General features: G+C 32.9%; 1 protein-coding gene across 1 annotated transcript; it reads left to right on the top strand.

The window, feature by feature from the left end:
* Positions 1 to 3,276: 3,276 nt before the first annotated feature.
* Positions 3,277 to 6,366, top strand: LOC131598703 (aldehyde dehydrogenase family 2 member C4-like). Its single transcript, XM_058871289.1, has 9 exons — positions 3,277 to 3,399; positions 3,627 to 3,769; positions 3,888 to 4,271; positions 4,360 to 4,449; positions 4,526 to 4,699; positions 4,786 to 4,923; positions 5,163 to 5,300; positions 5,410 to 5,471; positions 5,876 to 6,366. Exons 1-9 carry the CDS (start codon positions 3,330 to 3,332, stop codon positions 6,147 to 6,149), a joined length of 1,473 nt encoding a protein of 490 aa, XP_058727272.1. The 5' UTR covers positions 3,277 to 3,329; the 3' UTR covers positions 6,150 to 6,366.
* Positions 6,367 to 13,926: the final 7,560 nt, after the last annotated feature.

Below are 13,926 nucleotides of genomic sequence, written 5' to 3'. Positions count from 1 at the left end.
TTTTAGATTAGCATTTCGTGTTAAATCGCAGGTGAAAACCTTTTTTTTAATGAAAAATTGTATCCTCGGACGATTTTAAATGATTCAAATCACTCTAAAATCGATAAAATTATTTAAAATCGGTAAACTTTCGCTCGCCAGCGGTGTTGGCCACCTCACTCTCCTCGTATTGAATATACGCCTGGGCCTTGAGGAGGAGGGCGTCTAGGGAAGAGGGAGACTCTATGCCGACGACTTTTGCGAAATCACTGCGCGGGCGTAGGCCGCGTTCAAGCAAATACTTTTTTCATATCGTCCATCGTGGAGACTTGGACGACTTCTTTATTGAACCTTTCGATGAACGCCCGAAGGGATTCATCTTTTCTTTGCATGATGGTTTGAAGGGACACTTCGGATTTGGGGTGGCGCCGAGAAGCTGTGAAATGTCGAGGGAAGGTCCTCCCCAGCTGCCTCTAGGACGTGATGTAACTGTCGGGGAAACTTTTGTACCAGGCTATTGCAACTTCCTTAGAGTGGTGGGGAATAACTTGCATTTCATCGCGCCCCTGATGCCACTATAGTCGAGAAGAGCATCAATATTTTCTATGTGCTCGTCAGGGTCGGAAGTTCCGTTGTATGTGCCCAAAGGGGGAGGTTTCTTCAGCCCCTTGGGTAGTCGGGTTGCCAATATCTCTGCTGATAATGGGCCGCGTGGCTCGTCCTCGTTGCTTGAGCTAGGAGACTGAACAGGGGATCCCTGAAGTCTACGGTCTCGTCCGGGAGACGGGCTTCTTAAGCGATCTTGAGAAGGCGTTCGTCGGGTTTTTGCCCGGAGATTTTCCTTGCTTTTCTTGGACACTAGGGATATATTAGTCTGGAGAGGAGAAGTACACTCACGCTTCTTGATTGGTGGAATCTCGTGATGGCATTCTCTGGGACGGGGAGACGGGCTCGACGAACGTCTTCGATGTCTCCGCGGGGGAGATCGTCGATGATGCACTCATTCCAATGCCCCGATCCTTTCGTTTTGCTGCAGGATCAGGGAATTGGTCTTGTTTAGGGTCTCGACCAGGATTGCGAGGACAGGGTCGACGTTGGCTGGTAAGGGAATCTGGGCGAATTCTGGTGCGTTTTCTTGGTGTTTCTTGGAACGGATAGGCTCAACGTTCTCGTTGCCAAGGTCGTGGATATCTTCGAAAGATGGAGCCTAAGATGGACTTTTGCCTGGGAGAGAGAGCAGCGATATGAACATCATGATCGACGTCAAGACTGGTCATGGCGTGATTGGTAAGAATTGTTTTGGTCTTTGTGTAAGGGGATAAAAAGACGGGGATATCAATGTTTCCCACAGATTGCGCCACTGATCTGGAGGGTGATCGGAATCAGAACGTGAGCCAGAGACGTCTGCACGGTGCTGATGAAGGAGAGGAGGGGGTGTACCTGCAAGGCACTCCGACGAGCAAGTAAGTAGGATCACAAATACGTGACGTGAGAGTGTTTCAAGGGTTTGAAAAATGTGTTACCTGACCCTTAAATGAGAGGGTTTTTATATTTTCCCCTAGCGCTTGGCCATTGGTCCACGTTTTGGGATAAATAGTGGATTTAGGCCCAAGACGCGTGAGTGCCAAGATTATAGGAGCGTGTCTATGGATCCTGGGAGGCTGCTCAAAACTAGCTGTTGGTCGGACAAAGAAGTGTTTCTGGTCGACAAGGAGGCTTAACGAGTTGGAGCCTGTCGGCTCCTCGAGGCAGGGCATCTGCCTTGTTAATAGCAAGGAGACCGAGCTGGTCGAGTACAGCGAGCTGCGTTGTCCTCGGCATAGAGGGGGAGGGTGCCCGACCGTAGGGTAGTGGATCGACGTCTTTCCTGCCCATAGGTGATTGGGCCAAGGCTATTGAGCCGTCCTAGGAGCAAGAGCGGATTGGGCCATGTCTAGTCTTTGGGTCAGTCCACAACATTGATATAACAATTTTTACAAATAGGAAATGTATATTGATGATACCGTTTTTTTTATAAACGAGAAAAGTCTACTATATATACAAACATTTTTATAAAAGGAAAAACATATATATTGGTGATACAAATATTTTTCTAAAAGGAAAAATATATTTATTGTGGATACAAATATTTTTATAAATGGAAAAAGTGTATTGTTGATACAAATATTTTTTATAAACGGGAAAACTGTATTATTGATACAAATATTTTTATAAAAAAAATTGTATTGTTGATATAAACAGAAAAAATGTATTATTGATATAAATATTTTTATAAATGAAAAAAATATATTGTTAACACAAATACTTTTATTAACACAAAAATCCATTGTTATACAAATATTTCTATAAATGAAAAAAATGTATTGTTGACACAAATATTTTTATAAACGGAATTTTTTATACTGTTGCTACAAATATTTTTATAAACGAGAATAGATATATTGTTGATACAAATATTTTTATTAATGGAAAAAATTCTACCGTTGATACAAATAATTTTGTAAATGAAAAAATGTGTATTGCTGTTATAAATATTTTTATAATTAGGAAAATAAAAACTTAATTTTTTTTTCTATTGTGTAAAGTGAGAGTACCAGACCAAAACCCGTGCGTACAGATGGATTTTTTACTAGTTATCATATAAGACCAACTCTTCATATAATAATAAAATAATAATTAGAATTGATCTTAAATTTTCAGTAACTTGTCTAATAGCGGCCAACCTTCGATTTAATAATGGCCAAAAAATTACCATACCCAAAAAAAATAATGATATAAAAAGAATTTTTTATATCATAAACATATTTTAAACCATATATTTATAAGTCCTTTTATTTTTTAACATACTTCATAAAATATATCATATGTATATTTAATTTTCTCGCAAATAAAATTTATTTTTTATTATTAATATTATTAAATTCTTGTACTATTCAATTTATTTCTTACCATTCTTCCAATAATAAAATCCAAAATAAATAATGCTAATTGTAGTAACTTTCCAAAAGAGAAAAATTAAAAATTAATAAATTTATTTCTTACCATTCAATTTATTTCTTACCATTCAATTTATTTCTTACCATTCTTGTACTATTCAATTCATCAATCACCATGAAGGTGCAACACAATTTCCTTTCACATTTTTTCTGTTAAATTCCTTTTGTACCATCATATTCTTTGTACTGCCCACAAATTCTGACTCTGCTGTGCCATTCAAAAGGGTAGGCGTGCAAACACATGTTCAAATTTTTTTTATAAATAACTAATGAATCACACTCATTTTCTCAATCACTTTTTCTCTAAACTTATATTTCATATTGCATAGTTAAAAATTAGGTGGAGAATTTGAGATGAAAAATATTCCATCTATAAAGTTTAAAAAACTTTTCATCAATGGAGAATTTGTAGACTCAATTTCAGGTTTCAATTCATTAGTTTCATAAATATTTAACTCAATTTTTTTGTTATAATATTTCTCAATTTTATTGCCCTATTATTATATGTTACATACTTTTATATGGTCACTATAGTGTGTATTTTGTGCATTGTTTCATAGCTAAATAAAATAAGAACTTAAATTGAGTAAGGTTGTTAAAAATTCAACTTGATTTTTTGGTGACAAAATTGAATTTTTGTTGATGAAAAAGGAAAAACTTTTGAAACTGTTGATCCAAGAACAGAAGAAGTGATTACAGAAATTGCTGAAGCTACCAAAGAAGATGTTGATATTGCTGTCAAAGCTGCACGCCATGCGTTCGATAATGGTCCGTGGCCACGCATGCCTGGTGCTGTAAGTTTTCAAATCATCGTCTATTTTTTACACATGCATTCGATCAAATCAATCGTTATACGGAGCAATATATTTTAATTTGACATGGTTATGGTTATGGTTATGAAATGTTTGATAGGAGAGAGCAAAGATTATGGTGAAATGGGCGACGCTGATCGAACAAAACATAGAAGAAGTTGCAGCGTTGGATACGATTGATGGAGGGAAGTTGTATAGTTGGTGTAAGGATGTTGATGTACCTGAAGCGGCTAATGTCTTGCGATACTATGCTGGTGCTGCTGATAAGATTCATGGAGAAGTGTTCAAAACTTCGAGGAATCTTCATTTGTATACTTTGATGGAACCTATTGGTGTTGTTGGACATATTATACCTTGGAATTTTCCGACTGGTATGTTCTTTGTTAAAGTTGCTCCTTCTTTGGCTGCTGGTTGTACTATGGTTCTTAAACCGGCTGAACAAACACCTCTCTCTGCTTTGTTTTACGCTCATCTCGCTAAAGAGGTAAGGTTAAAGAAAGTTTGCTGATTAAGTTTTCGATCTTAATGTGATTAAAATTAAAATTGAGCTTAATGTGATTAATATTTTGAAGGCTGGAATTCCGGATGGAGTACTCAATGTAGTACCTGGATTTGGCGCAACTGCAGGAGCTGCAATTAGCTCACATATGGACATTGATGCAGTAACTTGGTGTCAAAAACATTTTATGTAATTGGTTTAGTTAAAGACGCGTCTAATAAGTTTTGTTTGTTTTACAGGTCAGTTTTACTGGTTCAACCGAAACAGGTCGTCGCGTAATGCAGGCGGCCGCGTTGAGCAATCTGAAGCCGGTGTCGCTTGAGTTAGGAGGCAAGTCACCTGTCATAGTTTTTGATGATGCTGATGTAGATAAAGCTGTTGATCTTGCTCTATTTGGAATACTTCATAATAAGGTATATAATTTCCTTTAAGGAAAGTCTTGTAACATAAAAACAACAATGAGTTGTAACTTAAGTAACTCTTTGTAATTTTTTTTCAGGGTGAAGTGTGCGTAGCATTCTCAAGAGTTTTTGTTCAAGAGGGAATTTATGATGAGTTTGAGAAGAAAGTGGTGGAAAAGGTGAAAAATTGGGTAGTTGGTGACCCTTTTGATCCTCAAGTTCAACAAGGACCCCAAGTAAGGATAAGTTAAATAAGCACAAGAATTGAAAATAGTATTGCGCAATTACTGATCTCGACCATCTGATCTCAAATCATAAATCGAAATTGTTTGAAATTAATTTACTGACCGTGTAACTTGAACTGGTCAATCTCAATCTAATGATTGAGATAGATTGTTCTATGAAACCGCGCGATATTTTAACATAAAATCGAAAGAGTTACTAATATAACTCTCATTTTCACTTTTTTTTGCAGACTAGTAAAGTGCAATTTGATAAAATTCTTTCCTATATTGAGCATGGAAAGAATGAAGGAGCCACACTATTAACTGGTGGTAGGAAAGTGGGAAACAAAGGATACTACATTGAGCCTACTATTTTTACCAATGTCAAGGTATATTTCAACTCTACCAAGAGAAACGAAATTATCGAAGTCTTTATTTTAATCTGAAATGTTGTACTAAATATTTTTATTTGTTCTTTTTGAAAATAAACTTGTTTAGGATGATATGCTAATAGCACAAGATGAAATATTTGGACCTGTTATGACACTTTCTAAGTTCAAGTAAGTACAACTTATATTCCCTATTCACCTTCTTCAAAATTTTAAATCACATATACGGAAGTGCTAAAATTTTAAACATGATAAATTGAAGTCAAATAGAGTCCGAGTAAAAGTTGTAAGGATATCTAAAATCTATTTATCAGTGACACTTCAGATTAAAGATGTGTCTGGTGTCTGACATGTGTCTGTGTTAAATACCGACACAACATTGACACATGCGAGGAACTTCAAATATTTCATTTTCTTAATTTATTATAAGAGTTATGTCGTAGTCAAATATGTCCGTTTCTTAAGTAATGACGTTGCGATCCAAACTGCATTCATATACTTTTTCTGAGACCTTGATATTAGTTTTTAAAAGATGTTTGTGAATTTGCACCAAAATGTTGAATTAAATATTGTAGGACCATTGATGAAGCAATTAAGAAGGCCAACAATACAAAATATGGCCTAGCAGCAGGGATTGTGACTCAAAACTTGGACATTGCCAATACTGTCTCAAGGTCAATTCGTGCAGGCATCATTTGGATCAATTGCTTCTTTGCCTTTGATATTGACTGCCCTTTTGGAGGGTATAAAATGAGTGGATTTGGAAGAGATTATGGATTGGAAGCACTTCACAAATATCTTCAAGTCAAATCTGTTGCAACTCCTATTTACAATTCTCCATGGCTTTGAAACCTTCATTATGACTACATTATTAGGATCATCTACTTGAGTGCTTTTTTTGGTTGGAATAATTCCAAATAATGATCAATACACTTTTGAGTTTGTATTTTGTATCACAAAGAAGAATAGTGAAGAAAATTCTCAATTCTTTTAGCAAAAATTATTGAATACTCTATTTCAAACCAATTGGCCTTAATATATATTTGACTTTTCAATAAATATATGTTTTGTTACTACACATGACTATGAAACTATGAAATTTCATATTTAATCTTTCTAATTTTGACTTTGTTGCATTGATGAGAAATTATGTGTTGTCTTGTTTGAGCTTGTTAGAGAAATCCACACACTTGACATTTTGAATGAGAACATTCACAACAAGAAACCAATAATCTACAAGGAACCAAAGAAAATAAAATAAAGCACAAGAACTAGTTGCAAATATGTGGATTCTTTTACTTCACAAGATTCTTGAGCAATGTGTACTATTGTTGACATATGTACAATGATAATAGATAAGAGAATAATATGTTTTAAGAACCACCCAAATCTATGGCACGAAATCAAGCATATTGGGCCAGTTTGTTTCAACTTTAAAAAAATGGATTTTTTCTTTGTATTTTTGAAAATAGATTTTTTAAAACCGTTTTTCAAAATATTACAAGTTTTTTAATATTTGTTTTTTCTAAAATGAAACACTTTAGTTGACATCCCATAACATAAACATACATAATTGAAGACCAAAAGTTAGTCAAAATCATAATTTTTTCAAAAAGTTGTATTTCAAAAATGATTTTTATGAAAATCTATTTGAAATAGCTTCAAAATTAAGTGATTTTTTGAAATTTTGATATCCAAATTTTTTCCCCATAAATAGATGAAATACCTAAAATCACATTTTAAGAATAACTATTCAAACAGATTTTTCATTTGAAGCTTTTATAAAAAATTTCTTTGTAAAAAAAATTTTCGCAAAATTTGGTAACACTATAAAAATCATTTTTAAAAAGAGCCAAAACAAACGGGCCCATTGTCTCTTACAACAAGAGATTCTAAAACAAAACAAAATATAATTTATTTTGGTCTGATGAAATATTTATTTTCAAGTTAAAAGAGTTATAGAAACATATTTTTATTAAAAGAGTGTTGTTACTAGAAAACAATTTATTCCATTTTGCTTTTGAGGCAAACAAAAGGGACCAACAAGGATTCAAAGAAATAACTGCTAGAGGAAAGGAAGTGAATGAAAAAGAGACAGATGATTTGTCTCATAGTAACATTATATTCCTCCTCATTTATTATTGGATGTGTTAAAGTCTCTTAAAAGAAATAATATATATTTTACAAGTTAGATCTATATTCCATTTTCTTATACTCATTCTTCATTAAGATATACTTCATTTCAAATTCGGATAGTGTTTTCTTATAAATAAGCGCTTGTTGGATTAGTTCATTAGCCTTTCCATTAGCTTCGAGGCGTAAATGTAGAACTACTGCCTAGGCAACATATACATAGTTGTTTTTTTTCTTCACACATATTTTGAGATTTGATTCAAACATTGTTATTCTCGTGTAATTTGTTAGATTACCAACCAACTAAAAATCAATTATGAAATCTTAAGAAAAAACATGCGATATATACTTTAAAATTTTTATCGGTGTTTGGAGATGATGGTATTATTTTTCTGGTTATGATAATGTTATGAATAATGTAAAGTGCAGAAAAATAAATGACACGACGATATATACTGGTTTCCCTCACAGTCCGAGAGTACTCCAGTCCCCTTTCAATATGAAAGAGATTTTTACTAATGTAAGCACCTTACAATAGCCTATGCAATCCACGAGAACAATCCTCTTGTGATTGACTAACAAATGATCAAGAGAACAATCCCCTCCTTGATCAATCCAAATGATTAAGAGAATAATCCTCTCCTTAATCAAATAACCCCTGCTTCTAACAATCTTAGAAAGCAAGTCAAGAACAATCTTATTTTCAACAATCCTGAAAAATAAGATTATAACAAGAACCTTTTGAATAGAGATTTGAATAATGGTGATCACTTTAAGTGATGTATCAAATAAATTGATCTTCCCTTCCAATGACAATAATTCTCATTTCTTAAGTAATAGATTGCTCAAGATTTTTCTGTTTTGGATAATGTGAAAGTATGCACAAGAAATCTTGAGTAAAAGTTGAAGAATGTAAGAAAAGAATTCTGAAAAATTTCTAAGAGTTTTTATTGGAAGAGGTAAGGAATGAATTTGAAATTTGAAGTATATATAGATGTTCATAACACCCCTTTGAAACATCATAAGTTTCTGTAATTTAATCATGAACCATTGCCAAGATTAAAGGAAAGGTTTGAATGAAAAGGTGTGTGAGTGGGTGCTATGAAAAGATGCTGTTTTTCAAAAACGTTTAGCAAGCAATCGATTGCACCTTTGTGCAAATCGATTGCACAACTTCTAACAGTCATAAAAATTCAAAAATCCTTCAGTGCAAATCGATTGCTTTAAAGTGCAAATCGATTGCACAAGCAAAAACATAAGCAAATATAAAACATCTTCATCAAGCAATCGATTTACAGTAACTGTAAATCGATTTACACATAGTGAAAATGCAGTTTTTGCTTAAGAGACTTGAGATCTAAGAAAGAGTATTCTATGCAATTTTATGGTTTGATCTTTGAGAGTCTAAGACTTAAGTAATTGATAATTATTATTTTACCTTTTCAAAGTTGCCAAATGCTTTAATCAAAGTCTTTACACATGATGCTTTATCTTGAATATCATCTTTTCCTTTTTGTCATTTATGATTTGTCTTCATCAAAACAAAAGATCTTTCATTGAGAATCTTGATTTCACAGTCTCCATGTAATTGAAGTTCTTTGTATTCTTTGTAGAAATCAAAGGAATTACAGCTTTAGCCTCGAGTCTTCTATGCAATTATAATGAAAGGGAAATTAAACATAGCTACATCTCGCTAAACGATAGACCCAACGACCCCTTTCCATCAACCCAATGAAAAGTCTTTTCTAAAAGACAAATACATGAGAATTGTCACACTTAAATCGGACAATACCTCATAGACGTAATGGCACAGAAATTCCATAGTTACTAAATACTTGAACTGTAGAAGTGTACTAAACTATCCATTCATTTTAAGTAGGGACAAAAATTCCATAAATTGCATATGATAGTCCACGTTTTTGGAGGAGAGAAAGAAATTCCATAAATTGCATATGATATACCACGTTTTTGGGGAAGAGAAAGAATTTCAAAAAATTGCATATGATAGTCCACGTTTTTGAAGAAGAGAACGAAGTTTCAAAAATTGCATATGATAGTCCATATTTTTTGAGAAGGGAAAGAAATTCCAATAATTGCATATGATAGTCCATGTTTTTGGAGAAAAGAAAGAAATTTTAGAAATTGCAAATGATAGTCCACGTTTTGGGAGAAGGGAAAGATATTCCATAAATGGCATATGATAGTCCACGTTTTTGGAGAAGAGAAAAAATTCCATAAATTGCATATGGTAGTCCATATATTTGGAGAAGAGAAATAAATTCCTGAAATTGCATATGGTAGTCCACGTTTTTGTGAGAAAGTAAAGAAATATCAGAAATTGCATATGATATACCACGTTTTTTAAGTGGGGTCAGAAATTCCACAAATTGCATAAGAGTCCACGTTTTTGGAGGAGAGAAAGAAATTCCACAAAATGCATCTGATATCCCACATTTTTGGAGAAGATTAAGAAATTTCAGAAATTGGATATGATATACCATGTTTTTGGAGAAGAGAAAGAAATTCCGGAAAGTGCATATGATAGTCCACGTTTTTGGAGAAGAGAAAAAAATTCCATAAATTGCATATGGTAGTCCATGTTTTTGGAGAAGAGAAATAAATTCTAGAAATTGTATATGATAGTCCACGTTTTTGTGAGAAAGTAAAGAAATTTCAGAAATTGCATATGATAGACCACATTTTTATGAGAAAGTAAAGAAATCTCATAAATTGCATATGGTAGACCACGTTGTTTAAGTAGGGCAAGAAATTCCAGAATTGCATATGATAGTCCACATTTTTGGAGAAGGGAAAAATATTCCATAAATTGCATATGATAGTCCACGTTTTTGTGAGAAAGTAAAGAAATTTCAGAAATTGCATATGATAGACCACGTTTTTTAAGTAGGGTAAGAAATTCCAGAAATTGCATAAGATTGTCCACGTTTTTAGAGGAAAGAAAGAAACTCCATAAATTGTATATGATATACAGCGTTTTTGGAGATGAGAAAGAAATTTCTTAAATTGCATATGATATACCATGTATTTGGAAAAAAGAAAGAAATTTCAGAAATTGCATATGATAGTCCACGTTTTTGGAGAAACGAAAGAAATTCAATAAGTTGCATATGGTAGTCCATGTTTTTTGAGAAGAGAAATAAATTCAAGAAATTGGATATGATAGTTCCCGTTTTTATGAGAAAGTAAAGAAATTTCAGAATTTGCATATGATACACCACGTTTTTTAAGTAGAGACAAAAATTCCATAAATTGCATATGATAATCCATGTTTTGGAGGAGAGAAAGAAATTCCATAAATTGCATATGATAGACCACATTTTTGGAGATGAGAAAGAAATTCCATAAATTGCATATGATAGTCCACGTTTTTGGAGAAGGGACAGAAATTCCAGTAATTGCATATGATAGTCCATGTTTTTGGAGAAGAAAAAGAAATTTTAAAAATTGCATATGATAGTCCATGTTTTTGGAGAAGGGAATGATATTCCATAAATTTCATATGATAGTCCACATTTTTGTGAGAAAGTAAAGAAATTTCAGAAATTGCATATGATAGACCACGTTTTTTAAGTAGGGTCAGAAAGTCTAGAATTTGCATAAGATAGTCCACATTTTTGGATGAGAGAATGAAATTCCATAAATTGCATATGAAATACCTCATTTTTGGAGAAGAGAAAGAAATTTCCTAAATTGCATATGATATACCATGTATTTGGAGAAGTGAAAGAAATTCCAGAAATTGCATATGATAGTCCACGTTTTTGGAAAAGCAGAATAAATTCAATAAGTTACATATGGTAGTCCATGTTTTATGAGAAGAGAAATAAACTCCAGAAATTGCATATGATATACCACGGTTTTTGAAAAGAGAAAGAAATTCATGAAATTGGATATGATAGTCCACGTTTTTGGAGAAGAGAATTTAGTTTCAAAGATTGCATAGGATAGTTAACATTTTTGGAGAAGGGAATGAAATTCCAGTAATTGCATATGATAGTCCATGTTTATGGAGAAGAGAAAGAAATTTTAGAAATTGCATATGGTAGTCATGGTTTTGGAGAAGGGAAAGATATATCATAAATTGCATTAGATAATCCACCTTTTTGGAGAAGGAACAGAATGTCCATAAATTGCATATGGTAGTCTATGTTTTTGGAAAGGAGAAATAAATTCCAGAAATGACATATGATAGTCCATGTTTTTGCGAGAAAGTAAAGAAATTTCTTAAATTGCATGTGATAGACCACGTTTTTTAAGTAGGGACAGAAATTCCATAAATTACATATGATCGTCCACGTTTTTGGAGGAGAGAAAGAAATTGCATATGATATACCATGTTTTTAGAGAAGAGAAAGAAATTCTAGAAATTGCATATGATAGTCCATGTTTTTGGAGAAGAGAACGAAGTTTCAAAAATTGCATACGATAGTCCAAGTTTTGGAGAAGGGAAAGAAATTACAGTAATTGTATATTAGTCCACGTTTTTGGAGAAGAAAAAGAAATTTTAGAAATTGCATATGATAGTCCATGTTTTTAGAGTAGGGAATGATATTCCATAAATTGCATATGATAGTCCATGTTTTTGTGAGAAAGTAAAGAAATTTCAGAAATTGCATATGATAGACCACATTTTTTAAGTAGGGTCTGAAAGTCTAGAATTTGCACAAGATAGTCCACGTTTTTGGAGGAGAGAAAGAAATTCCATAAATTGCATATGAAATACAAAATTTTTGGAGAAGAGAAAGAAATTTCCTCAATTGCATATGATATACCATATATTTGGAGAAGAGAAAAAAATTCCAGAAATTGATATGATAGATCACGTTTTTGGAAAAGCGGAAGAAATTCAATAAGTTACATATGGTAGTCCATGTTTTTGGAGAAGAAAAATAAATTCTAGAAATTGCATATGATAGTCGTTGTTTTTGTGAGAAAGTAAAGAAATTTCAGAAATTGCATATGATATACCATGTTTTTTAAGTAGGGACATAAATTCCATAAATTGCATATGATAGTCCACATTTTTGGAGAAGAGAAAGAAATTTTATAGTTTCAATATGATATACCACGTTTTTGGAGAAGAGAAAGAAATTCCAAAAATTGCATATGATAGTCCACATTTTTGGAGAAGGGAAAGAAATTCTAGTAATTGCATATGATAGTCCACGTTTTTGGAGAAGAAAAGGTAATTTTAGAAATTGCATATGATAGTCCATGTTTTTGGAGAAGGGAAAGATATTACGTAAATTGCATATGATAGTCCACGCTTTTGTATGAAAGTAAAGAAATTTCAAAAATTTCATATGATAGACCACATTTTTTAAGTAGGGTTAGGAATTCTAAAAATTGCATAGGATAGTCCACATTTTTAGAGGAGAGAAAGAAATTCCATAAATTGCATATGATATACCACGTTTTTGGAAAAGAGAAAGAAATTTCCTATATTGCATTTGTTATACCATGTATTTGGAGAAGAGAAAAATATTCCATAAATTGCCTATGATAGTCCACGATTTTGGAGAAGCGAAAGAATTTCAATAAGTTGCATATGGTAGTTGTCATGCGCTCGGTTTTTTACCGTACATTTCGTGGAGAGATACACGAACTGACTCTTTTCTTTCTGCTTTTGTGTTTTTGAAAATCAGAGAGTCGCCACCGACTTTTATTTTATCCAATTAAGGAAAGGACTATAAAAGAAACAGAAAAAGACCTTTAAGAAATTCTGGGTAAGGGGGTAGGTTATGCAAAGGGAAGGTATTAGCACCCTTTGTATCCATGGTTATCCATGGGCCCTTTAATTTGCTTAGCTCACTTCTTTTGAATCACTTATTGCCTTGAAATGCTTGTATGTGGTTTTAAATACCTTTGTAAATTGACTTTGTAATGATGCTTGTGCGGATGTATACAAAGTGTTTTTATCTTTCAAAAGATGTTTTTGAAAAAAGAACGTTAACTTCGTAATGATCCTCGTTTGTATATATACAAAGTATTGTCTTTTTTGAAAGTTTTATTTTGAAAAACAATGATATATGAGAGATTTGTTTGTTTTGATCTGAGCAAGCAAATTAGGAGGTCTACCCTAAGTTATAAGGTCTTTTCCTATTTCCTTTAGAAAACTATCCTTTTACCGGATGTAAACGAAAGTTCGATTTTTGCATTTGAAACAGTAGAATTTGATTTTGATTTTGAAAAGAGTAAAAGAGGGATTACACTAAGAGGTGCAAGTGTGATTGTGTTTTGATTCAGATATTTTATCTTTGAAGTTAGTGATCTAACGATTCAATTTTATCTTTGGCATACACGCAGTTTTATATGTACTGGAAATTAAAATGCGGAAATTTAAAATGCGGAAAGTAAATCTACGCTATTACATTGATTTTGCGGGAATGTAAACTACGCTAATTACATGAATTTGACAACCTATACACTTGATCTATGAATTTAAATTGCAAGAAAATAAAAGAAATATTTT

Source organism: Vicia villosa, linkage group LG4 (assembly GCF_029867415.1).
Source record: "Vicia villosa cultivar HV-30 ecotype Madison, WI linkage group LG4, Vvil1.0, whole genome shotgun sequence".
Classification (NCBI taxonomy): domain Eukaryota; kingdom Viridiplantae; phylum Streptophyta; class Magnoliopsida; order Fabales; family Fabaceae; genus Vicia; species Vicia villosa.
This window is presented reverse-complemented; position numbering and strand designations above follow the sequence as displayed.

Bases quoted from the DNA above. Each gene is read 5' to 3' on its own strand.
- LOC131598703 (XM_058871289.1), top strand. From the start codon at position 3,330: ATGAAAAATATTCCATCTATAAAGTTTAAAAAACTTTTCATCAATGGA. The intron at 3,770-3,887 runs GTAAGTTTTCAA...AATGTTTGATAG, and splicing joins GGCCACGCATGCCTGGTGCT to GAGAGAGCAAAGATTATGGT. The intron at 4,924-5,162 runs GTAAGGATAAGT...TTTTTTTTGCAG, and splicing joins AAGTTCAACAAGGACCCCAA to ACTAGTAAAGTGCAATTTGA.